The sequence below is a fragment of the Pelmatolapia mariae genome, linkage group LG23 (genome assembly GCF_036321145.2).
Source record: "Pelmatolapia mariae isolate MD_Pm_ZW linkage group LG23, Pm_UMD_F_2, whole genome shotgun sequence".
Taxonomy (NCBI): domain Eukaryota; kingdom Metazoa; phylum Chordata; class Actinopteri; order Cichliformes; family Cichlidae; genus Pelmatolapia; species Pelmatolapia mariae.
In genome coordinates, this window is record NC_086246.1 from 5245557 (window position 1) to 5270569 (window position 25013).

At 43.6% G+C, this 25013-nt stretch overlaps 1 protein-coding gene across 2 annotated transcripts; it reads right to left on the reverse strand.

The window, feature by feature from the left end:
• Positions 1 to 10171: 10171 nt before the first annotated feature.
• Positions 10172 to 23235, reverse strand: mxra5a (matrix-remodelling associated 5a). 2 transcript variants are annotated; one of them, XM_063466195.1, is made up of 8 exons: positions 22567 to 23235; positions 22114 to 22337; positions 21810 to 21939; positions 20801 to 21191; positions 16828 to 20652; positions 15598 to 16513; positions 15134 to 15460; positions 10172 to 13012 (listed from the first exon to the last, which is right to left on the reverse strand). In XM_063466195.1, the coding sequence occupies exons 2-8, from the start codon at positions 22302 to 22304 to the stop codon at positions 11422 to 11424; spliced, it is 7371 nt and encodes a 2456-aa protein (XP_063322265.1). In that variant the 5' UTR covers positions 22305 to 22337; positions 22567 to 23235; the 3' UTR covers positions 10172 to 11421. The 2 variants fall into 2 exon arrangements, with proteins under 2 accessions (XP_063322265.1, XP_063322266.1); XM_063466196.1 differs by lacking the exons at positions 21810 to 21939; positions 22114 to 22337.
• Between the last annotated feature and the right edge of the window lie 1778 nt (positions 23236 to 25013).

Consider the following 25013-nt stretch of genomic DNA (forward strand, 5'->3'; position numbering starts at 1 on the left):
CTGCTCTCAGTGTGTCGTTCTCGCTCACATCATCTCTGCTCTGTGCACGCTCAACTCTTTCTGTACACTGTTATAAATGTGCCACAAAACCAACCAATCACAGACTTGGATGCAAAACTTATGATTGGCTGTTTTGGTCTCCAATCAGCTCCCTAGCTACTGCATTCCGGAAACATGGTCCAGAATGTAACTAAATCCATTTTCGGTTAGTATTGTAGCGTCCCTCCGACAGAAGATGGAGACTATCGTTATTCCGGTTACCTGGTGTTCTATTAGGAACAGTAACACAGGCTGCTGTGTGCCGTAGCCAACGCCAAAACAACAGGGAAACACGCACTCTCTTCAATCAAAACAAACCCCCAACTTGCGCTCCTTTTTCCCTGCAAACACGAGGGCGGATAAAGTCTCTCAGGTGGCCTGGTGGTCTATGGTGCCTCCTTGGGCGAAGGTGCCACATCTGAAGCGGCCACAGGCCCAAGGCTCACGGGGCTCACTGTAGGGGGAGTCACAATGGTGATGGAAGAGTCTGTAGGGGTGGAGTCCAGGTCTGTCCGTGCCCCAATAGGGGGCCAGTGTGTCCCGGTGCAGTGTGACCCTCCTTCCCCTTGGGGGGGTAGTTGTACCCTGTACACCACTTCCCCCAGGTGTTCCAGAACCTTACAGGGCCCAACCCAGTTACTATCCAGCTTGGGGCATCTGCCCTTTTTCCTCCGGGGGTTGTAAACCCAGACCAGTTCCCCAATGTCAAAATGTGGGCCTCTGGAATGGATGCCGTAGTTCCTCTTCTGCCACACCCCCGCACTTATTAGTTTGCTCATGACTTTGCTTGAAGGAGACTCCATGCGATCCTGGAGCTTCCTCGCATAGTCAGGACCTGGTTGATCCTCATCAGCATTAGAGGGTCGGTCCATCATCATTTCCGCTGGAGTCCGAATCTCCCTTGCCAACATCAAGAGGGCAGGGGAGCACAAAGTCGAGCCTTGGACCGCCAAATGATATGCCATGAGGACCAGGGAAACATGAGTGTCCCAGTCACGTTGATGTTTAGCCATCACTAGCGGCAGTTGCTCTGCCAGTGTACGGTTAAATCTCTCAACGAGTCCCTCACTCTGTGGTTGGAAGGGTGTTGTATGGATCTTATGGGAGCCTAGTTTCTCGCACATGGCTGCAAACACACGGGACTCAAAGTTTCTGCCCTGCTCCGTGTGGATTACTACAGGCACCCCAAATCTGCTGAACATCCCCTCCACCAGAGCATCCACAATCGTCTCGGCCTCTTGGTTAGGCAATCTGTATGCCTCTGGCCACTTTGTGAAATAGTCCATAGCTGTGAGGATATAGCGGTTTCCCCTTTCTGTGCGGGCAAAAGGACCCAGGATGTCCATCCCCACCCTCTCCATAGGGTACCCTGCTGGAAACTGTTGGAGTTGGGCATGGGATTTGGTTGTGGGCCCCTTCCGTGCTGTACAGCTGTCGCAGCGGCAGCAAAAGTCCTCTACATCCCACCTATGTCGGGCCCAATAGAATCCCTGCTGGAGGCGGCGGAGTGTTTAAGTGACACCAAAGTAGCCAGACCCTGGGGCTCCATGCACTGCGCGAAGCACCATCTCTTGCAGGGCCCGCGGGACCACCAACTGCCACCTCATCTCGCCCGTAGCTGGTTCCTTCCAGCCCCTTTGCAGCACTCCATTGTACTGCCACAAGGCATTAAACATGGACCAGAGTCCCTTTGTGGCCTGTGACAACAGGCCTCCTTTTGGGTTGTCACTGTTCCTCAATTCTCTGGCTCCTTAAAAGACATGAGCCACTGCAAGGCAGCATGGTCAGTTCTGACCATGAAGTGGAGGCCCCCGAGGTAGTACTTAAAGTGGCGTGTGGCACATACCACTGCGAGCAGCTCCCGCCTTGTGACACAATAGCGGAGTTCAGCTTTGTTGAAGGTCCTACTATGGTATTCAATCACTTTCTTCCCGCCGGGTGTCATCTAGGCTAGCACTGCACCAGATCCGACACTGCTGGCATCTGTGTCAAGGACAAAGGGCAGAGTGGGGTCAGGCGGAGAGAGCACTGGGGCCCCCACTAGGGCTTCCTGCAGTGAGTTGAAAGCTCCCTGGCAGCCTGCTGTCCACTGGAATGGAACAGTGGCGCAGCTATGCAGGAGAAACCCCTTACAAACCCTCTGTAGTAGGATGCCAAGCCCAGGAAGCTCTGTAACTCCTGCACAGATTTTGGGGTGGGCCAGTCCTTCACAGCTTGGATCTTATCATCCATGGTGCCGACCCCCCCGGCCCCCAGTGAGTGGCCTAGGAACGTGACCTGACATTGCATGAAGCAGCATTTCTGTGGGTTGAGTTTTAGCACCGCTGCCAATACCCTCTCCAGGGCCCGTCTGAGGGCCCCAAGGGCAACGTGGAAAGAAGCACCATGGACCAAGATGTCGTCCAGGTACACCACACATTCTCCATGGGGAATTCCAGTGAGCACCTTATCCACGAGTCTCTCAAATGGCAGGGGCATTGCAGAGGCCGAAAGGAAGAGCTTTAAATTGCCATAAGCCTCCACTAGTAATGAATGCGGTCTTTGGTCTGGCCTCTGGTGCAAGGGGTACCTGCCACTACCCTCTATGTAGGTCTAGGGAGGAGAACCATGAGGATCCTGCCACAGTGTCAAGGGTCTCATCTATACGGTAGAGGATGTGGGGGAGGTGTCTAGGCCTCATCCGAATGGGCTGTGCATCTCCAGTATTGATGTCATGTTGAATGAGGTCAGTCCAGGCCCATATTATCCTCTGAGAAGGAGAAGCAGTCCTTGAAGTCCAGCAGCAGCTGCCAGAACAAGCCCTGCTCACTAGCAGTCAGTCCATCGCAGCTCCCCTCCCACACACCCCTCACAGCTTAAACTCTCCCGTCCTTGTCTGGCGGTTCTTTGGGGGGGAAGGGGAGGGCATGAAGCAGTATAGGGTACAGTTGAGGTCAGTGTAAGCGGGTCCTTGGGGGCGGCTGGAACATCAGCCAGATCGGGGGAGGAGTCGGCTGCCAGCTCAGAAATGGCGTGGGCTGTAGGCTGATCAGGTTGGGGTGGCTGCCTCAACATCTGAACAACACACCCGTCAAGGAACAACAAGAGCCCCCCCCCCCGAAGACCCGGTATCCACCGGGGCTGAGCAGCATAGTCCATTCACAACTAATGGGGCATAAGTGAGTGGCAATTCTGAACACAAAACACTGATAACACAACAGTCAACTAAGACCACCATTGGTTTTAATCTAGTTTGTGTTGTCCTTGGGTCATTTTTCTACTCTAAAGAAATCTTTTTCTATCGAAAATGTGTTTTTTATTCATCAAATGGTCTGAATATAACAGGAGTTATTCATTACTATGCTATGCATGATTGGAATAAGTTTTAAGTAATTTGATTTATTTATGGGTTTTTTTTTGGATTTTATAACACCTGTGGTCCTCGTGGACAAAAATGACCCCAAAGTACAAAGTGTTGCAAAGGGCCGTATTTTCACACCATACTGCTTTCAAACATCTTTGATCTTGGATCACTGATGTGTGGGGTCAAGCAAAGGTCATAACAACCACAACAACAACAACAGGCAGCACAATGAGGAGAAAGGTGCTCTATATTCAATTAAATTTTATTTATACAGCGCCAAATCACAACAACAGTCGCATCAAGGTGCTTCATCTTGTAAGGTAGACCCTACAATAATACATACACAGAAAGTATGCTCACAAGCCTCCATTTGCAGTAATGTGAGGAAACATTGATCTGGTCTTCTATCCTTCCCAGTGACAGACGATGCATGACTCTCTCATGTGTCACAGAGAAAGACAATCTACCACAGTCCAAGCACATATGCCAGGTCCCATACTCCTTCAGTTGCTTTGCTACTCGAGTACTGAAAGCATTATACACAGTGTATTCTGCTTGTATTCTGCTTTTTAACGTTCACATGCCAATGGATGCATCAGAGACCAAGTTGGGGTTCAGTAACTTGCCCAAGGACACCTTGGTAAGAACTCCAGACTAGAGCACACAGAGATTGAACCAACAACCATCCAATTAGCAGATGAGCTGCTCTACAGCCAACTCAATGACAAACAAGGAGGGACAACGAGAGAGGAAGAAAAATGGATCGAATGCAGCTGTAGGCATATGTGGGTATGTTGATTCTTACTGCCGTGCATCCAGTAGAGTCGCTACGGCCAGTTTATGACATCCTGAGTCTGGTGGGGAAGTTTTAAAGGTGACACAAGATTAATCATAGAAGCGCAAAAAGGATATAATTTCTTGATAAAGACACAATAGATGATCATCGTTCATGACACAAACGTGCTCCCATGAGGTGTATGGAACAAGTGGGTGTTTCTCCTGCTGTTGATGTAAGATCCTGGTACTGATGTGACTGTGCATGAGCACCTAGTCCCCTTCAGAGGACTCTGTCTATTCCAACAGAACATCCCAAGTAAACCGGGAACTATGAGATAAAAACATGGGCAGTATGTGATGCAGGTCCAGCTGTACATGGAACATGCTAGTGTACGATGGCAAACCGTCTGGCCTGCAGTCAGGGCACGTGAGTTGTCCCCAACATTGCAGAAGGTTTCCAAAAGAAAACAATCACCAGTAACAACTTGTGTACTTCATAGGCCCCTGGCCTGCAACTGCAGAAAGAAAGCTGTCCATGATGGGACCAGTACAGAGGAATAAACCTGAGCTTCTTCCTGCACTTGTGTCAAATATGGACACGCCTTTGTTCTCATGAAAGTTTGCCTTCACTCAGACCCATGCCCTGGTGTTCCTACCATGCCAAAATATAGAAACATGTCAGGTAATGAGTTGGAATAAAGATGAATAAAACCTTGAAACACAGAGATGGATGATATTTAATACCTTTCCTTTATAAAAATTCAAAGCAGACGGGGTCATTTTTGAGCCCAAAGGACAACAGATGTGATTATTTGCTGCCAGTAAATTTGAAATGGAATAAAGAAATAGTGTCAAAATGTTTGTATTAAGTTTTAATTAAAAGTGGGGGGAAAATCCACTTCATATTAATTAAGTATCAATCAAACCAGATGGGGACATTTTTGACCCCTGAGGACCACAGGTGTGATTATGTGCTGCCATTTAAAATGTATAAATGGTTCAAAAAAACTTTCTCACTAAAGTTCAACATGTGGTTCGTCAGATAGTCAAAATAATCTGAATATTTAAATATTTTATTTTCTCATTTTGTTTTTACTCAAAAACACAGTGTACTTTATGTAAACAAGGTCTGGTGGCCCTAAAATGCAAAATGTAGGGTAAATTTTGTGTTAATGTGTTGGTCTTAAGTTAAACTAAGGTGTAACACTGGATTGATTGACAATTTATACTTTGTACTTTAAAAAACACTCAAATGAAGTGGGGTCATTTTTGACCCCTGAGGACCACAGGTGTGTGGAAATCTGGAGGACATTATGAGGGTTAAACCGATCCACTCCACTGGATTTAGCTACATTTTGGACAGTGTTTCTGGAATGCAGTAGCTAATGAGCCGATTGGAGAAAGAGTTGAGCGTGCGGGGAGCAGAGATGTTGTGAGTGTGAACGACACACTGAGAGCAGGTCTGCAGATGTCTGTCAGCACAGAGCAGAGATCTGAGCGAGAGGGGCTGTTATTGTGTGTGTATATGGATAATAGCAAACACTGAAATACATTTCTTGCACACAGTAATGAATTTTGTTCACTCAAATTAAACTTTTCTTTGCTCAAAATAATTTTCTCCTCAAAATGCAACATTTGCACTTGCAAAATTTTTTATGTGCACTCAGAATAGAGGCACAAAAATAACACCATAGTGTAGCTGGTGTCTCTTTAATGTGCACCAAAGCAGGTGAAATGATTGATGGTGGCTTCTGCTTTTTAACTCGACTTTAACGTGTAATAAGAACTGCTTTCTGTTTTAAACCAGTAGCACCAGTTTAATTTGTGATTTCTGAGCTGGTATTGAATCAACTTGCAACAAAATTGCTTGTTTTGTGGAACTGTTACTTTTGGTCATGTAGTCAGATTTATAAAAAATTCCTACCCACATGTGTGCATCTGCACAAACACACACTCTCACTACCTTGTTTCTTAAGGATGTACTTTAATGTTTCCAGTAGGGGGCACTGTGGTCCTTTAGAGTGGCCATCTTCTCAGCTCATCACAGAAGCAAAAGCAGAGATTAATAGTTGTCTGTCTGCTGTTGGCAGGGTGCTGTGTGATCCTTATCCAATGGGCACACAGTGCATGTAATTTTCATAAGCATTTCTCCTATAATGTTGTCACCACGACACAATGCAGTGTGCTGAATGTAAAGCAAGAGTAAAGATGTGAGCTTGGGCTGCCGGTGAAAAGGCCTCAGCTAAGAGCAGTGATGTGCCCGGCTTTCTAATTCCTCCTTCAGTCTAATTCATTCAAGATTAGTGTGTGAGTGCAGAGTTGGGATAAGTTAACCCTTTCACACATAGTAGTCACGACAGTGGACAGCTATGCAAAGGCTGTTGTCTTGTATTCGTGTCAGTGTTGATGGTATACTTGCACATAAACCACTACACTGGACACTGATGTGTCACTCCATACCTGCCACCCACTGGTCCTTTAATCTTACTATAGATCAGTGGTTCTTAACCTTGTTGGAGGTACCGAACCCCACCAGTTTCATATGCGCATTCACTGAACCCCTCTTTCGTGAAAAATAAAATATGATTTTTTTCAAATTCAAAACATAGATTTGTTTTCTACTGGTGCAGAAAATGAGCTCGGTCACGGCAGAGGCTCTGCCGAACCCCTGAGACCGACTCACTGAACCCCTAGGGTTCGATCGAACCCAGGTTAAGAACTGCTATAGATGTATGATGTGTTTCTTTGTAATTAGTGTTATTTAACTATTTCATGCATGAATTATGATAACCTCAATCAGGGTTTTTATTCATCTTTTCATGCCTAAAGATGAATAAAAATCCTGATTGAGGTTGGCATAGTTCATGCATGACAGGGTTAATAACTTCACATGACCACCTCATTCATTAAGTCCTGAAAACTAAAAGGAATCAAGAGATCAGTCCACGAAGGCGATACAATTCTTGAAATGATTCGAGTAACTGCAGCTGTTAGGATGACTAACAGAAACCTGGGTTAGATTATTTCAGCCTCTGCTGTGTGACAGTCACCTGCACTACGTTGGCAGCAGCTTAACTGATCACTGAGCACGCCTCTCATGTTGAATGTCCAGAAATCTGAAATCTGATTTCTATGACCTGTCCACTGAAAGAAGCCATTCATGTCAGGTTTCAACAAATCGACAGAAAATGCATTCAGCAGGCACGTCTATCTATTCATGTATCGATCGATTGATTGAAGCTTCTCTTTGGACAGTTCAAACATGTTTCAGTCTGTAGTCTTTTAAAATATCTGAACTAAATGTTATTGAAGAACACCAGCACAACAAGCAACAGTAAGAAAAAAAGAAGAAATGCAGTATTTTATTCATATCCAGTAATTCTGGAAAATACCAATATGCATTTGGGGAATCTTGAACATAAACTACTGAGAGAGTGTATTTCTCTCATGTTGGCTTCTCTTCACAGCGTGAAGGTCAATTGCATTTATATAGCACCAAATCACAATGTAAACCACCTGGAGTTGATTGTTTTTGAAGGTAAAGGCTCTACAATAACACAGAGAGAGCCCCATCAATCAGACCACCATCCTGAGAAGGGTGGATTCAGGGTCACCTGGTCCGGCTTGGTTAAAATGTTTTTTGAAATTCTTAAGCCTAATCTTAAAAGTACAGAGTGTCTGTCTCCAACATTGAAGCTGGAATAAGTTTACACTTTTCCTTGATTGATGACATCATCATTGAGGTCAAGGAAAGGAGATTAAGAATAGAAGATGGGAGGTTGTTTGGAGCATGAAAGGAAACTCACCTAATTAAACAGGAAATTCAGAACTATAGATGCTTTTAAAACATGTATGCTTCTGTGTTTTTTCCTTACCTCATTTCAACAGAACTCTTTGAATGTATGCAAGTCAACTAGAAGCTTTTTCACATGGCATGATATGATATGTTTGTGAAACTAGTCCCTATTCTTCTTCTACTTTTGTTGTTTGTGACCCTGGTGGGTTGTCACAGGGACTGTGTCAGATGAGGCGGTTGGTCCTGCAGGTGGAGTGCGGTATGTGTGGATCAGGTTTATTTCCTCCCATGCTTGGATTGGGATCTGGGGAGGCTGTTTGTGCTCACTTTGGATGGTGTGATGGGCCGTAGTGTACTGCTGGGTAGCCCCCTGTAGTGTGGGATTTCAGGTGGGACGTGTTTATTCTTTAACACTTTGTACATGTCAGAATAATGTCTATGTAAACAACAAGGCCAGAGCAGGACACTGTACTACAAAGTGATAACCAATGCCCCACTGCCAGTGGATTTAGATGTTACAGATAAAATGTTCACAATAGTTTTTATAACTGAAGTTTGGAAGCCAAACAAAACTAATTTATATTTAAAAATCTGATTATAGAACACAGAAGAACTCATTTTGGTTACACAGTATTGAACACTGGTAAATATTAAATGGAAATGGTGAAGCGAACATATTAGCACAGAATCTCACTGGATTGGCTGACCATCAGGCAGCTTGTCTTGGTCTCCCAGTAAATAAACTCGTCCCTTTTTCAGTCTAGCAGCTCATTTACTGAAACTGACGGTGATATGATTTAGAATGAGCACGAGCATTTACAAAGAGAGCTCAGTGTCCTTAAGTGTCACAAATGAGCAACCTGCCACATTAACACTCACAGTTAGCTCAAAGCTCCAAATCTGATTTAACATTACAATGAGTTAGTGCTGCTTTCATTATAGAGGCATCTGTACATCCTGATTCTCATGGTCCAAAGAGAGAAAGCATTTTTTCTGATGAAGCACCCCTTTAACCATTACATTTATCTTCTCTGTTACGAAGTCATGAAGTGCCTCTCACCCAGCTTATGGTTCATCAGTCAGCTGTGACATCATGTGAAAATCTCTAGTCATTCATAGATCACAGCAGATTCTCCATATATTGATGTTTCTGAGCAGGAGGGCACATGCTTTGATTACCACTAATCCCTGAAGTAAGGATCCTTTTCCATTTCCTATGATTTGACTTCCCTTGGTAAATCATCTGAAGTCAGTGCAGGTAAGCACAACAAAGTAACAGGTACATATGAACAGCATAAACATCCAGAAGAGAGGCATTACATAATCCTGATCAGTGAGAAAACCACAGCAGGAGAAAACCATCCGTGGTGGCATCTCCAAACTGTAGTCTAGTACTTTCTGGGTCACAGACCAAGACTTCAAGGTTATTCAGTTCTGCATTTAAATCTTTGTAGCCACATTATTAAAAACATGCACCATTGCATTCCAGTCATTTTACCGGTGAAAAAGCTGCACAGCATTTGAGAAGTTGGGTGGTGTACCACAGCTGAGTACTGCGCTCCGGGAGAGTAGAAAAGCACTTTGTAAAATCTGTCCGTTTACTGATTAACCCTGACAATTCTGATAGCAGCTGTCACAAAACGAGTAGCTGATACTAAAATTCTCATAGTGGGATTGTTTTAGGACATATATGCTTATCTAATTGGTGATTTCCTCATAGCTCTGCAGACTGTGGCTGTATTCCCAGAGGCGACTATCAGCGTAACTGTGACCAACTTCCCTCATCCTGATTGCAAAGTTCGATCTATAAGACCAGCTAAACAAAAACTGCACTTTTGAATTATTAATTTAGAGTTAGAAAGTTATATTTCTAAGAAAATACTACAAACATTTTTCTCAGTTATGGTGTCATTTTTAGCAGAGTGGCAAACATTCTTGAGTCATCACTTTTTCAATTTGTTCCCTTTCCTACCTCAGCAGAAATAAAGGTTTTATTTTTGAGTCTGAGCTTAGTGGAAATGTGGAGGAATTTTATATTCAAATAAGGAAAACTGCTATGCATCACAGTCTGACAGACACAAATTATTTACAAATGAGAACGTAGTACAGTGTCAGCACTCTGCAGAAGCAGATTCAAAGATGCTCCACGTTGCTGTGAGTTATTGAAAAATCTGAACCAAGGTATAAAAACATGGAAATATTCAGGTTGGGCCTTTATTATGAAAAGCACAGGATACCAGCAGTTCCAGCTTCTTTAAATGAAAATACAACAACAACAAAGTTACATATATTCTCAGTCAATTTTATTAAGTTCAAAAGTATTTCACAATTAAATGAGCTGTTTAGCAATTCTTTACAGGCTGACATCATCTGTCCTTGTCAGAAATAACTGCACTGTTCCACTGAAGAAAAGGTACACATACAGCTGAGAATATATGCTCACTGATCAACTGAAGATCAGCCGAAGGATAAAATGTTTTGGCGTGATTGACTTTGAGTGGAGCTGATAGAGCCAAAGCCGGATAGTTTGAAGGCTGGGTCTGGAGAGTAACTCTTTGCATACTCTACAGAGACTGCACAGCTTTGTCCCGCCAGGCTACATTTTAACATGCTGAACAGTTTGGCGTAAATGCTAATTCATCCAATGTTGTTCATTTAGCACCAGTCTTATGTAGATGAGAAATGGCTGGTTAGGTGTGATCCATCTGTCATAACCTGCACATCGCACCCCGGCAGCATCACTAAGCAGCGAAGGTAATCACAAGCCAGCAAAACAAAATCGCTGTCCACATATTTAGTTTGACCGATGAATACAAATGTAGATTTCCAATTAACAATTATATTACAAAAGTTTAGAAAAATAAATTAAAGCATTGCACATCCTTGATAAGATAAGCATCTTATACTAAAATGAATCAACATCATCTTCACTTCTTTACTGAATAAAAAAGTCATTTTGTGTTTTGCATGCTGGCATGCACGCTCCACTTCCCTGAGTCACTTGAAACAACGATGTTTTATATTATTTAAGTCTATCTTTATTACAGTATTTGTCTTGCACATAGCAGGTGAACACAACTATTCTGCTCCATAGTATGAAGTGCCAGCACAAGACAATTACTTCCTTTGCTAACTTTCTCTTTCCAGTTGTGTAGGCTAATTACCTCACAATGTAAAGTGGCCTGAGGAAAGTGTTGTTGTGAATTGGTCCTCTATAAAAAAACAAAAAAACTGAATATATTTTCTAAATGCTTGAAATGGGAGGTTTGCAAAATGGTGAAAACTGTAAACTGGCACACGGTGTCTTCAACTAATGGCCTCTAAAGAGCAAACACTCAAAGCATCACTGCAGGTTTTAATCAACTCATCATTATAACTGAAGTTATTACTACATGTGGTGATTAAACCCTTCCTTTTAATTAGGCAGTTGTTTGGGCAGCAACAGACGAAGAGGAACAGGGACATTTTAGAACACGTTGAGAACTGTAGCTTTAGAGTCCAAGCCAATGGCATTTCTGGCTGTGCATCGGTAGATGCCAGCATCTCTTTGTGTTGGATTCTGGATGATGAGGGAACCTTGCGGAAGGAGGTACTTGTTTTCAAAGAGCTTTGGCTTTGCATTGGCAGCCAAACGAATTTTGTCAGGTGTCTCCCATGCTACCTCAACTTTAGGGATGCCAGTTGCTACACAGTTTAACTGAACAGCAACTCCACGTTTAGCATAAGTCACAGAGGGAGGGCCATTAGTAATTTGAGGAGGGTATGCTATTACATTTACCAAAATGGAGAGCAAGGAGCTGCCATATTCATTACTAGCTCGGCAAACGTAGGGACCCCGATCATAGACCGACACTTGTTGAATGGCAAGTGTTCCATTGGGCTGTATGGTGTATCGCCCAGCTCTCTGTGGTCTGCTGAGGACGACTCCACTGGGCAGAGTCCATGCTAGTCTGAGTGCTTCACCAGTGGTTTGACAGTGAAGCCAAAGGTTTTCCCCATTCATGACACTGATAGGGGAATTATATCTGCTGTTAATCTCTGGTTTTTTTCCTGGGGACAGTGTAACAGTATGCTCCACAAGCCCCCCTGAATTATGTATCAGACAGCGATACATACCAGCCTCTGCCATAGAGGGGTTGCTGATGATCAGCAAGCCATCAGGCTGGTGGAAAAACTTGGAGAACCGAGCACCACTACGCAAAGGTATACCACTGGGCAGGATCCAGGTGACAGGCAGTAGTATTGAGCCCTCAAAGGAGCAATTCAAAGCCACAGCATTCCCTACACTGAGTGACTGAACATTTGCTTTGGGAGCTCTAATTTGTGGCCTCTCAACAACTGTCTTCACATCCAAGTTGACCACCAACCTGACCTCTCCTCCTTCATTACGAGCAATACAAACCAGTTGCCCCGAGTCTGTCTCCTTTGGTGAATGGATTTCCAAGGTACCATTCTGGTGAACTACCATTCGATTGCTGTAATGTGGCGCAGAAAGGGTCAAATTTCCTGGCAGAAGCCAAGTAATTTGAGGGGTGGGGTTTCCATGTACATTGCAGTCCAGCAGCTTTTGCCGATTCTGAACTGCAGTTACTTTGATGGCATTCAAAGTTCCTCTTAACCCACTGATCACTGGAGGTGTTACCAAGACTTCGAGTCTGGTAACTTCATGGTCCTGTCCTGCATTGTTTCTAGCTATGCATGTGTAGTTGCCTTTATCAAAACCTTGGATCTTTTGAACTACCAATGTCCCATCATCCAGAACCTGGTATTTGTCTAATGCAGGGGAAATCACTTTGTTTAAAGGGGATAGCCATGTGATGACTGGCGCTGGTTCACCTTTGGCATTACATCTCAGTGTAGCTTCCTTGCCATAGAAAACGCTGACAGTCTGTGGATCTTTATTTTGAATTTTCGGTGGGGAGGGTGCAGCTTTGATCTTGACTCTGACCTTCATCTCATCTTTGCTATGTTGGTTTTCCGCGTAACATGTGTAGTCACCTTCTTCTGGCATGCGAACATTGTTGAAGTAAAGTGTCCCATTGTCAAACACCACATACCTACATGTAGTTCCAGAAGAGAAGGATAAGAAATGGTTACTAACTGTTACACTTTGATGACTGGATTCATTGGTTGGCAATGAAGAGAATGTATTAAATTAATACAACATACATAATTACATTATTTAAATTTAAACTTCACATATTATCACTTTTGTCACATGAAGTTCTTTTCTTACCAAAGGAAAAATAACTAGTGATTACACCTGATGTTTCAGTCTGACTGAAATCTGTTAATTTAATTAAATTTCAGTTCATTTCTATAGCGCCAAATCACATCAACAGTCGCCTCAAGGTGCTTTATATTGTAAGGTAGACCCTACAATAATACATAGAGAGAAAAACCCAACAATCATATGACCCCCTATGAGCAAGCACTTTGGCAACAGTGGGAAGGAAAAACTCCCTTTTAACAGGAAGAAACCTCCGGCAGAACCAGGCTCAGGGAGGGGCGGGGCCATCTGCTGCGACTGGTTGGGGTGAGAGAAGGTAGACAGGATAAAGACATGCTGTGGAAGAGGGACAGAGATTAATAACAGATATGATTCAATGCAGAGAGGTCTATTAACACATAGTGAGTGAAGAAGAAACACCCAGTGCATCATGGGAATCCCCCAGCAGCCTACGCCTATTGCAGCATAACTAAGGGAGGATTCAGGGTCACCTGGTCCAGCCCTAACTATATGCTTTAGCAAAAAGGAAAGTTTGAAGCCTAATCTTAAAAGTAGAGATAGTGTCTGTCTCCTGAATCCAAACTGGAAGCTGGTTCCACAGAAGAGGGGCCTGAAAACTGAAGGCTCTGCCTCCCATTCTACTTTTAAATAATCTAGGATTTCTCTAGGATGGTAAACTGTTCTTGAAGTACACTGAGAGAGAAAGAGCTGTGCAGGAAGTCTGAATATATTGTGGTGGAAGCAAAACAGCCAAAGTCAGAGGGAATTAATGACGATGTTTATCAAACGTGAAGATTAGTTTGGATCTTCTTTTGCTGCTGGTTCAGTGAATTTTGGATGGAGAGGGACAAAACCTGCAGCATCAGAATCTGTGAGATGTCGGCTTTTAGCACCGACGGCGTGCCTGTTTACGTGCTGTCGGGTGAACGATCCACGCTCTGTGTTTATATCTTTGTGTGGAATCTGTTTACCTGCTCTTATTTGCTGTTTTAGCTTTTTGGTGGTTGTTGAAATAGTTTTGTGAGCTTTGAGCGGAGACTCTGGCATTTCTGGCAAAATACATTTATATTTAAAAATTGATTCAGGGTAATGAATCGATTTATCGCATTATTCAAATTAAAATCAAAATCAGTTTGAATTGGGAAATCGATTTTTTAAAGCCACTTCTAGTTTTGATACTTTGTGAATCTTTTTATGTTTTGTTTAAGCCAAAATATGTCGAAAAGAAATACATATTTTACCAATGCTTAATAGATGTTTTATAGCAATTTGTGTGTCTTAGTGGGGCATGTCAAAATTGTTTCTTGAAGTAATTTTATGTGGAAATGAAGAGTCGTTAAACTTAAGGTGGTATAGTGCACTAGAGACTCGACTAATCGTTTCCAAGGGAGTCTAGTTTTAATGAAGTGAGACCAATGACATAAGGTCATTTGTAAGACACTTTTCAACATATTTATGGGGTAGTTGCAGACTTTTCATAAGGCAAACTAGCAAAGCTATGTTTTTAGTCATTTTTGTTTAAATGGATACAATTTATTAGAGCAATATTGTACTTTTAAATAATTCGTTTACGTGCTCTGTAGCTGCTCTTGACCACATGGTGGCAAAATTGTTTCAGTTACAGTTAAGTTGAGTTCTTGCAGCAAAAGGGAAAAAGTACAGAGAGAGAAAGGAGGTTAGCTCAGTTTTCTGTAATAATGCCCAGAAGTTCATGAAACAGTTAAAGGAAGATGGATGTTCAGTCATTTCTCTAGTGACTAGGTTCCCACACTCACAGATCCTTCTGATAAACAAAGCATCACCATATAATAGAACTTCATTAAAAATTGTTAAACTTTCATCTACACTGAAGAACTTGGATCAGACAGCACAAATACTGGCAGGTGAAGGTGTTTTCTCCCTGTGTTAGACACTGGTAGCACTTTGTAGAAGTTAAAACAGCTCGTACCTGCGACTGCGCCCCTCAAAGACACCATCGCTCTGTTTGACTGGGTTAACCATCGTGCCATCCGGCAGAACCCAGCTGATCTCAGGGTTGGGGAGGCCAGAAGCCACACAGTCCACCGCCAGGTCCCCACCGTACAAAACCTCCTGACTGGATCTTTGCTGCTTCTGTTCAATCTTGGCTGGTCTGCTCAGCACGTGTACCCGCAGCAGCACATGGTCGTCGCCCATCTTGTTACGAGCCACACATAAGTAATCGCCACTGTCCTTGTCAGTCACTGAACGAAGGCTAATGCTGCCATTGGGAAACACTTTGATTCTCCTGTCAAAACTGCAACAAACAAACAACCAAAGTTGATGCATATGAGTATATTATTAAGATTGCTTTGAATGATTGAGGCTTTTTAAGATTTCTAATGATAACACTTAGTTTGAGCATTTTGTTTCATTACAAGATTTACGTTTCACCTGTACTGAGCATCTACTAGCTTCTTAGAAGGTGTCCTCCAGATGATTCGGGGCTCTGGCTGTCCTGTTGCCACACAGTTAAGTAACAAACTACTCCCATAGATGACATCTGTTCTTTGGGGTGATGATAAGGTGATACTGGCCTTGGCAGAGGACAGATTCTTCCTTATGTTCAGGATCACAGTTCTCGTGCTGGATGCCACTGTGTTACTGGCTGAGCACTCGTATCTCCCAGTATCTCTTTTGCCCACACGCTGTATGTAGAGAGTCCCATTGGGGAAAACAATTAGGTTCTGTCCAGTGTCTAGGGATGCAGTGAGCTGTGCACCATCAGGTGTAAACCAGCGAATAACAGATGGAGGGGAACCTGTAACAGTGCAGTGGATGTAGGCAGGGCTGCCTTCTGAGATGGTGGCGGTCTCATGATGTGACTGCTGAATCACGGGTGGCAATGCTCGGACATGAAGACGTACTGAAACAGAGTCAGTTCCAGCTGCACTGCTGCCAATGCACTTATAAATCCCTCTGTCCGTATAACGGGCCGGGCTGATCCGGAGGATCCCATTATTTCCAACAACTACGTGCTGCTGAGATGGAACAGAAACGGAACCAGCAGCTACTTGGACGTAGTTAGGGAGTACCCATGTGACCCGGGGCGCAGGATGCCCTTCCACTTTGCATTCCAAATTGACTTTGTCACCTAGATGCACAGTCATTTCTCTGTGCTGAGGATGCAGGACCCGCGGAGGCTGAGACAAGACCACAAGGTTGACCAGCATCATGTCCGTGCCGTACTGGTTCTGCGCCGTGCACAGGTATTGGCCTCCGTCTGTGAGCTGTGTGTTCCTGATGATTAACGTACCATTTTGATGGACCTCAAACCTCTGGACCCTGGTGTTCTGAGGAATATTCGCTCCTGCAAAAGTGGACAGACACAAAATGCACAGTCTTTTCTCAAACACAGAATAAAATTTAAGATCAAAATGATTGAGAGTATAAAATATTTAGCGCAAGAGAAATTGATGCCACATTTACATAGTGTACAAAAATACAATAAATGAGAGGACTTATTGAAAAATGCAAATATTTTAGTGTGATTGCCAACCGTGGAAAAAAACCCTGTACCATATAAGAGCATGGCTATTTTCATAGCCATGTTTCAGCAGACAGAAGTATGATGGCTTTGAAAATGTATGGAAAAAAGAATTAATGAGGTTGAGTCATACATACCACTAAGAGCTTTGGTCCATGACAGGAATGGCTTTGGGTCACCTTCAGTCTCACAGGGAAGTTGAGCATCTGTTTCAGCTTTAACACTGAAAGTCTGGAAATGAGTCTTAGTTATCCTTGGCTTTCCTCTTGGAATAGATCCTTGTCTAGGTACCTGGTGCTTCCTGGACACATTGTGAGTACTTGTTAACAGTGTCCCTGTATGCGGATTAGTTTGGACTGTAGCAGTTGTCGGAGCAGAGGTGACCGACTGTAAGACGATCTGTCTGCTAGTCAGACGTGTGCTAGTTGGTTTGTGGTCTGCTGACTGGGTTGTGGGCTGGAAGTTTAATTCTTTCCATGGCTCTGATATGTTAATGATGGGTTTTATTTGTTGGTCTTCATTATGGCTGACTCTGATCCAGGGAGCCTCCTGCATGCTGGTCCTCAGTGTAGAGTCCATCTTGCCTTCTGTGAAAGATATTTTGGGAAGTGTGGTATCCACTGTCACTTTGATACGCATTATAGGATCAAGCCTTGGAGGGGCGGGAGAGGTAGGTTTTGCTTTAAAGGTACTAGCAGTAGAAGGAGAAACATTTTCATTTAGAGCTTCTTTAAGATTCTGAGATACCTTTGAGGGTTTATTTTGACTAGAAGTATAATATGAATTTTCAGGTACTGTAGAAGTCTGTGTAACATCCAGAGTTGTCTCCAAATAATCCTTGGAAAGTATGCTTGGTGTCACAGTCAAGTCACTGGGAGTGTACCCAGAGGTTGTCTTGATTACTTGGTCGATCAAAGACGTGTCTGTGGAGGATGGGTACAGCGGTGCCAAAAACCCCTCCCCACTCTCATTCAACAGCATCCCTTCATTAGTTGTGTACTGCTGGCCCAGTTGGCTCTCCTCCCCATTGGTGTGCAGTTGTATAGTGTTGGTGGCATAAAAACCCACCAACAAACTGTCAGAACTTGGCAGAGGTCCAAGGTCACCCATAACACTTGACCTTTGAGTCTCCTCAGGAAGCCTAATAGGTGGAGCAGGCGTGTTTATAAACCTCTGCAAAGTGGTTGGTGTTGGTACACTGAAGTGCTCTAGTGGAGATGGACATTCTGACATTCCAAAGGCTGTTTGAGAGGTTGTCTTTGTATCACCCACTTCTGGAAAAGTTGCTGGAAGTGATGGTGCTGCTAACATGCTTTTTAATAATGGCAGACGGCTGTCCTTTGTTTCGAGGAGAGAAGCTGGTAGGGAGGAGGGTTTAGTGGCTGCCTCATGGTCGTGCCTGGAGGCTGTGCTTTCTTTATGACTCAGTTTTCCTGATGACGCTTCTTGGCTGCCAGTGAATGGAACAGGGGTACTGGGATTGGTTGCTGTAACTTCTGAGGAAACTATTTTTAGCAGTGTGGAGGGAGTGGTCTTGACAGTTGCTGGGATAGCTTTGGCAGGTGTGATGGCCATAGACTGGACAGATTTCACAAGCTTTTGTTTCCTTCTGTTTGGCCTCCTCCTCTGACTCCCATTCCTTCGCCTGGAATTATGTTGTTGGAGGCGTGGAGGGGATTCAGAGCCTTCAGAGCCTTGTACAGTTGTTGGAGATGCCATTGCTACAGACTGCAAATCATCAGATTTTATGACAGGCTCACTAGGATATTTTTCTTCTTTGCTTTTCGTTGATTTGTTTGCATTTACTGAAAGGATCCTTTTCAAAAAGGGTTCGTTATCATTACTCGAACTGGCAATAACCTTTAATCTATCTGTACTGACATGTCTCTGTGATTCCTTGGACCAATCAGCTGTTTTATCCTCATTAACATCTGTGTTTGTGAGCGACTGCCAGAACGTGACAGCATACAGTGGAACAGATGTAGTCTGTGGGGAAAACACACTGTTTGAACTTGTGTGTAGGTCTAAGAGCATATCGTGTGTTATGGATGTATGTGCTGTTGTAGCTAGTATGCTGTGTGCGTTGTCTATAATGTTGCTGTAAGATGTCACATGTTGTGTGGCCTGGTCTTGTACATTTTGTTTATCAGTTTTTAACAGTGGATTGTGTACAGGAGTGTGCAGTGTCCTGAAAAAATCCTGCCGTGCCTGCTCAGTCACACTATCTGATGATCCTTTAGTAGCTTCATTTGACTGGGTTGGCCACTCTGCAGCTTTCCTCTCTGTTGTGTGCTGAGTTGGGATTGGTGTCACGGTATTTTGAGCCTTTCTATCTCTAATCTTGGCCAAAATATGAGCCCATTTCTGTGGATCTATTTTACCTTTCGATATATTAATCCTCCTTGTGTTCTCAGTAGGATTCTTCCTGTCTACAACACGCGATCCTCTTGGTTTCTGAAGCACTGGGGGCTTCCGCCAGAAGTACCTGGATGGGTGAATGCCCCTCCTGCTCGGGACCACACCTCCTGGAATTCTCCTTCTCAAAGGCTCCAGGTGGCTCACTGGAGCCCCACCCTGAGTGCCTTCAGTGTCCCCTGATGCATCTTCTGTGTCTTCTGTGAGGATTTTAATTTGAGTGTTGACTCCTGAAGCTGACTGAGGTGTTGCTGGAAACTTCCTGAAGTTGTGCCTGATAACAATGAGTTTTGTGGCCAGTGTGTCCACACCATGTTGATTCATGGCAACGCATTTATAATAACCACTGTCTAATAACGTAGACTGTGGAATATGTAGAGTGCCATTGGAATAGACTAAAGCTCTGGATGAGTTGGCTTGGAAACTCACGATGTTGCTGTTTGGCAGAATCCAGTTCATTTCAGCATCGGGGGAGGCAGATGCAGTGCAATGCAGGGAAATAGGTTTGCCTACAAATACCTCACTAGGTTTGATTGATGTTTCGTCCCTTGGGGGAGGGCTGGAGGATTCCTGTACTGTCAGATAGAATGGCAAGACAGCAAAGTCTTCGTGAGCCCTGGCGATACAGTAGTAAATTCCTGCGTCTGTGTGGCGGACAGCCTTAATAATCAAAGTTCCACCACGGGACACAGACAGTCTGTTGCCTGGACTTGAGTACGGTGCCTCCACTTTGGAGCCATCTGGCAGCATCCAGCGAATAACTGGTTGACCTGAACTGTGCACGTTGCAGTTCATTTGAGTTTGCTTTCCTAGGATAGCACTGAAGACTTTATGAGTGGTGTTTGTTGACTCAATCATGACCCATGACCTCTTCTGTCTTTGCACCTCCTCCGACTCCACCATCTCTGAGAGCTCTGTGCTCATAATCAATTTTGCCATCCTGGCCGATGACTGAAGCCGGTTCAGCTGAAGGTTCACAGATGTTTGCAGCAGCCATGGTGGTTGGGCTGTTATATTAACTTTGAGACCTGTGTAGTACAGGGCATCTTTCTCAGAGTCCTGTCTGTACATATGGGTTCGATGAAGGTCTTTGCTTAGAATAATTTCCCTTTGTAAATGTGCTGGCACATTGCTGTAGTATGCTATAAGCCTCCACAGTTTTTCATATTTTTCTCTATTAACTGGACAATCCAGATCTACCACCACTGTGATGTTGGTCAGCTGAGGCTGACTGGTCTGCTGCCAGCTGATCTTGGTAAGCTCATTTGACTTGCTAATATTACACATCAGATCCAGCTCATTCCCATGTTCATCAGATAGGCCAAACGAGAGATTTCCAAATGGTTCTATAAAATCCTCTGTGGTCAAAACCTCACTCTCAACATCCTTAGGTGTGGACATCCTGTGAGGAAAGGTGATGACGGGGCTTCTGCAGACCAGGTTCTCCGCATCAAAGAGGTCCTTTCTCTGGAGGTGTCTGGGAGACGAGCACATGGGACACAGCTGGCCACTAGGAAGGGTCCTATCCTTTTTACATTTTAAAACTCCTGGGCAAAAGAACAGAGCATGAGTGTTATCAGATCATCACGTCTCTTTGACTTTGAGTATTTTATGCATTTTGAGTCTTAGTTTACTTTAACCATCACAAAAAGAAAGCTCTAAACATAATTGCAGCATACATATTAAAAATACCACCTGGAAACTTTTTATTCCAGTCATGGAGCCACCTCATGCTGCAGTCACAGATCCAAGGGTTCCTATGGAGGTACAGGCTCTCCAACTGGGGCATGGTCACTACCAGCCTGGAAGGAAGTGTCACCAGATCATTGTCTGACAGGTAGAGGTGCCTCAGAGTTGAGACATGAAAATGGCTTTTCACAGTGAAGGTGGTGAAGGTGTCTGGGTGCAGCTGCTGAAGCTGGTTGCCCTCTAGCTGCAGCAGCCAGAGAGAAGTGAGGCCCTGGAAGGCGTCTGGATGGATGTACTCCAGCTGGTTGTGATCCAGGTGTAACCTGGCCACAGACCGCAGACCGTGAAGAGCGTGCCTGCTGATCTCCTTCAGTTTGTTGTAGCTCATCTTCAGCATCTACATCAGTGAGCAAGAAGAACAGAGAAAGTCTCTATTGCTCATCATATTAGAGTACTTCTAGTTTCTAATGCATTGAGACATACATTAACCAGGCATCAAGGCACATGTACATCATACAGTTTGTATGTCATTGCTTTGTTTCATTAACATTTCAGGGAGAAATCTGGGATTTAAAATTACACAATTTTTACTTCATATCTTACAAATTCTTAGGAAGAATCAGGAATTTGTCCAGCAGATAAAATGATTATTAAAGTTGGATGTCTTTTGTAAATTTCGATTCACAGTTTGGCCCAGGTTCAGATATGTTTCGCTTTTTTATTCCTAAAACTAGACTGTGTGGATAAATCTAAGATATTTACACAAGCTCATGTTGAATTAATCAATAATATGTGCTGACTCTTTTGCACATTAGTAAAATAGTTATTATTGTATTAAAACCGAGCATTTTAGGAGATATAGGCTTTATGTATACACTCATAATCATATGTGTATGTGATTTACCATATGAGAGTTTATGAAAGGCTCAGACTAATATGGATTCATCATTAAAATTCACTGTTTTGCTCAAACAACAATCCCCCTGCCACCATTTATTGATTTAGGTCATTGCACCTGAAGTGAACTGAGCTCCGTGAACGCTCCATCAGGTAGCTGGTGAAAGTCATTCCCATGAAGCATGAGTATCTCCAGCTTCCTCAGGCCCATCAGTGATTTGTCAGTGATGTTATTAATTCTGTTGAACCTTAAATAACAAAACCAGAGTGGAGAGGATAACAGACATGTAACCAATTCATGCAGAATACTTCCTAAGCCTAGGTGTTTACATAAAGCATTACACTGCATTAAGTGTTTAATCCAGTCACTGACAGTTTAATAACCATGCTAAATCAATGCTACGGATGCCAGAGGAACTGACCCCAGGTTCATGTGTTTCACGTGTTTGGGTATAGCTGCTGGGATGGTGAGAAGGGAGCGGAAGGTGCAGTGGAGCTCAGTGGGCTGAGGGCAGGAGCAAAGTCGGGGGCAGAAGCCACAAGTGGCAAGAGGAACAATAACCAGCACCAGCAGAGTGTTTAGGACGAACTGAGAGGGAAGATCCATCTTCATCTGCGGGATTATCAGCAGCTGCCTGTAAAGTCACTATAATGACAGAACAATGAAGAGAGGACAGAAAAACCCAGGTGCTCACTTTCTGGTGAAAAGGCTCGCCTGAGATGTCAGTCATAATCTGTCAAAGGTAAACTTTACTTTGAGCACTTTCATCCCCCATGCATGACTTTGAGGCTCTGCTGAATGATGCACATAGCGCTGAAGCAAGGTTTCATAAACGTCTGCTTGAAGCACTGCAGTCAAATGCAGATATCCTTACCTCCTCTCCTACAGGGGGGCTCCTGTATCCCATTTTAACCACACTGTTAAAACCGAAACTTTAAGATGACGTGCTGCAGAGTTTGAAAACGAACCCCAAAAAGCAAAAAAGATTTAAAGTACAGTCCTCCTGTTCACTGACCCTGGTTGTGAACCTCCGTCGGGGAACGAGCGGTGAGTGTCCTCCGCTCGCTCGGCGGAGACCCGACAGGAGGAGGGGCCAGCGAAGCCCGTGGAGGAGAGCGAAGACGCTGAAGGACGGAGTAACGATGTCACACCGCTCTCTAACAACTGCTGAGTGTTTAGATATACTTCGTGAGTCATACTGAAGCTATTGGAAAGTAGATCAACGCTGGAAGCTGAAAGAGAAAGAAGGAGGAAAAACTGTTAAACTACACAAACTGAACAGACTTTGACATTTAGGCTGCTGCTCGGGACTGCAGTGGACCCTGTTAACCACTGCTCTTCACATTACTGCGGGGATGTTTTATGTGCCGAGTATCAGTGGAAAAATTTATATCTGAGCAACACACACATGTGACCTCAGATTAAACCCTGTGGCCTAAAAATGCCATTGAATTGAGCGCCATTATAATAGTGAATGCATAATCAGTACATATGGTACTGTCTTGGCATGTTTTAGTTATTTGATTATTTTCATAATAACACTACTACTCCATTAGAGCAGCGCTCCCCAACCCCCGGGCCACGGACCGGTACCGGTCCGTTAGTCATTGGTACCGGGCCGCGAGAGTGAGACTCGGGTGTGAAATGTATGGTTTTCAGGGTTTTTATCGGTTTTTAGCATTATTTTGTTATCGTTTTTTTCGTTAACTCGGTTTTCCTGGGTCTTTTCACGTGTGTTATGAATAAATCTTTTTTTTCGGTACCGGTACTAGTTTTATTTTGTTGTATTTATCCGCGACACCTTAAAGGCCGGTCCGTGAAAATATTGTCGGGCACAAACCGGTCCGTGGCGCAAAAAAGGTTGGGGACCGCTGCATTAGAGTATCATGGTTTAAAAGATGGTAAAAGTTTTTTTTCCCCTTTTTGTACTCTCCCACATGCTGACAGCTTTCATTTCTCCTTTAATCCATGAGAGTCCAAACTGATAATATTTAAAGGATAACTGAGAGGAGTGAGGCTCAAAATGTGCGACTGGACCAGGTCGTTCTAGCTCACAGAGGTAATATGGAGTTACTACAGTTTATTATTGTAGAGTCTTACATAAAAGCTTGTTAAGCCATAGCTGCAGTTGCAAATTAGTGAAACTTAGTAGGATTTCTTCATTATTAACACATCAAATTTGGACTGATCCAACCGATAATGAACAAGTCTTTCATCTCCTTCTAGAACACACAGGCGCAAAAAACTAAGTGAAGCTCTGAGGTAAAGATTTTCTCAAAAAGGGAGTTGTTCCAGTTAATGGTTGGGTGTGGAGGCTTTTAGAAGTTCTCCTTCTTATAAATGTAGACCAGGGGTGTCAAACTTAGGCCCGAGGGCCACATCTGGCCACCGAGATAATTTCATATGTCAATTATGAATGACTCCTTGGTATGTGGGAGCACTGCTGAGAGCCCTGCAGGCAGGGGTGGGACTTTATTATGATGGGCAAACCATGCGGCCAATCACATGCAAAGACAGCCTGGGATCATACCATTATGTGAAAGAAGGAAGGAGGGCAGATGTTCTGAGGACAGATAATGTAGTGGTACAGGCCAGGTCCACAGAGAGACGAGGAGTCGGATTTAAAAGCATCGTGTCGGTAAACAGTAAAGAAATGAGTGAAAACATGAAATGCTTGTGAGTGCAAAGCTGATACAGTAATGCCCGTTTTTATTTTCAGTCACAGGTCTTAAACCTCATGTGTGTTCTCCGCTGTAGTAGTGAATCCATAAAAATAAGACCTTTATGAAAACACTGAATAAAAATTGCTTCATTGAAAAAGTCTAAATTTATAGCTGAGTGTTGAATATTCCATAGTATACAGCATATACAAAGTGTGTTTGAATGGCAGAGATGCAGAAAGCTCAGAGCCATGGCTCAGTGTGAGTCTCACAGGTCTGAATGTGCCTGAAGCCGTTTACAGTTCGTGTTTGATCTGCTGCTCACTAGTTTTTATATATTTGACACCTTTTCTTCCCTTATGGCCGTTCATACTACACACAGTCAGTAAGCAATAAACAATTCAATGACAGAAAAATGTCTATTTTTCGCTTTCTAATATCGAAATTTCAGGCTTTTAAAAACTACAGTTATTAAAAACAAAAAAACTAAAACTGGACAGTCGTCTGAGCAATGAGCTCACAGAACGTTTTCTGTAATTTTGCACATTTATTTCTTACAGTTTAAGTCCAAAGAGTCGTGCTGACAGATTTCTTTCTGTGTCACAGCAGCTTTTTCTTTATCATGTAGAGAAACAGTTAAATATGAACTGACAGAAAGAGG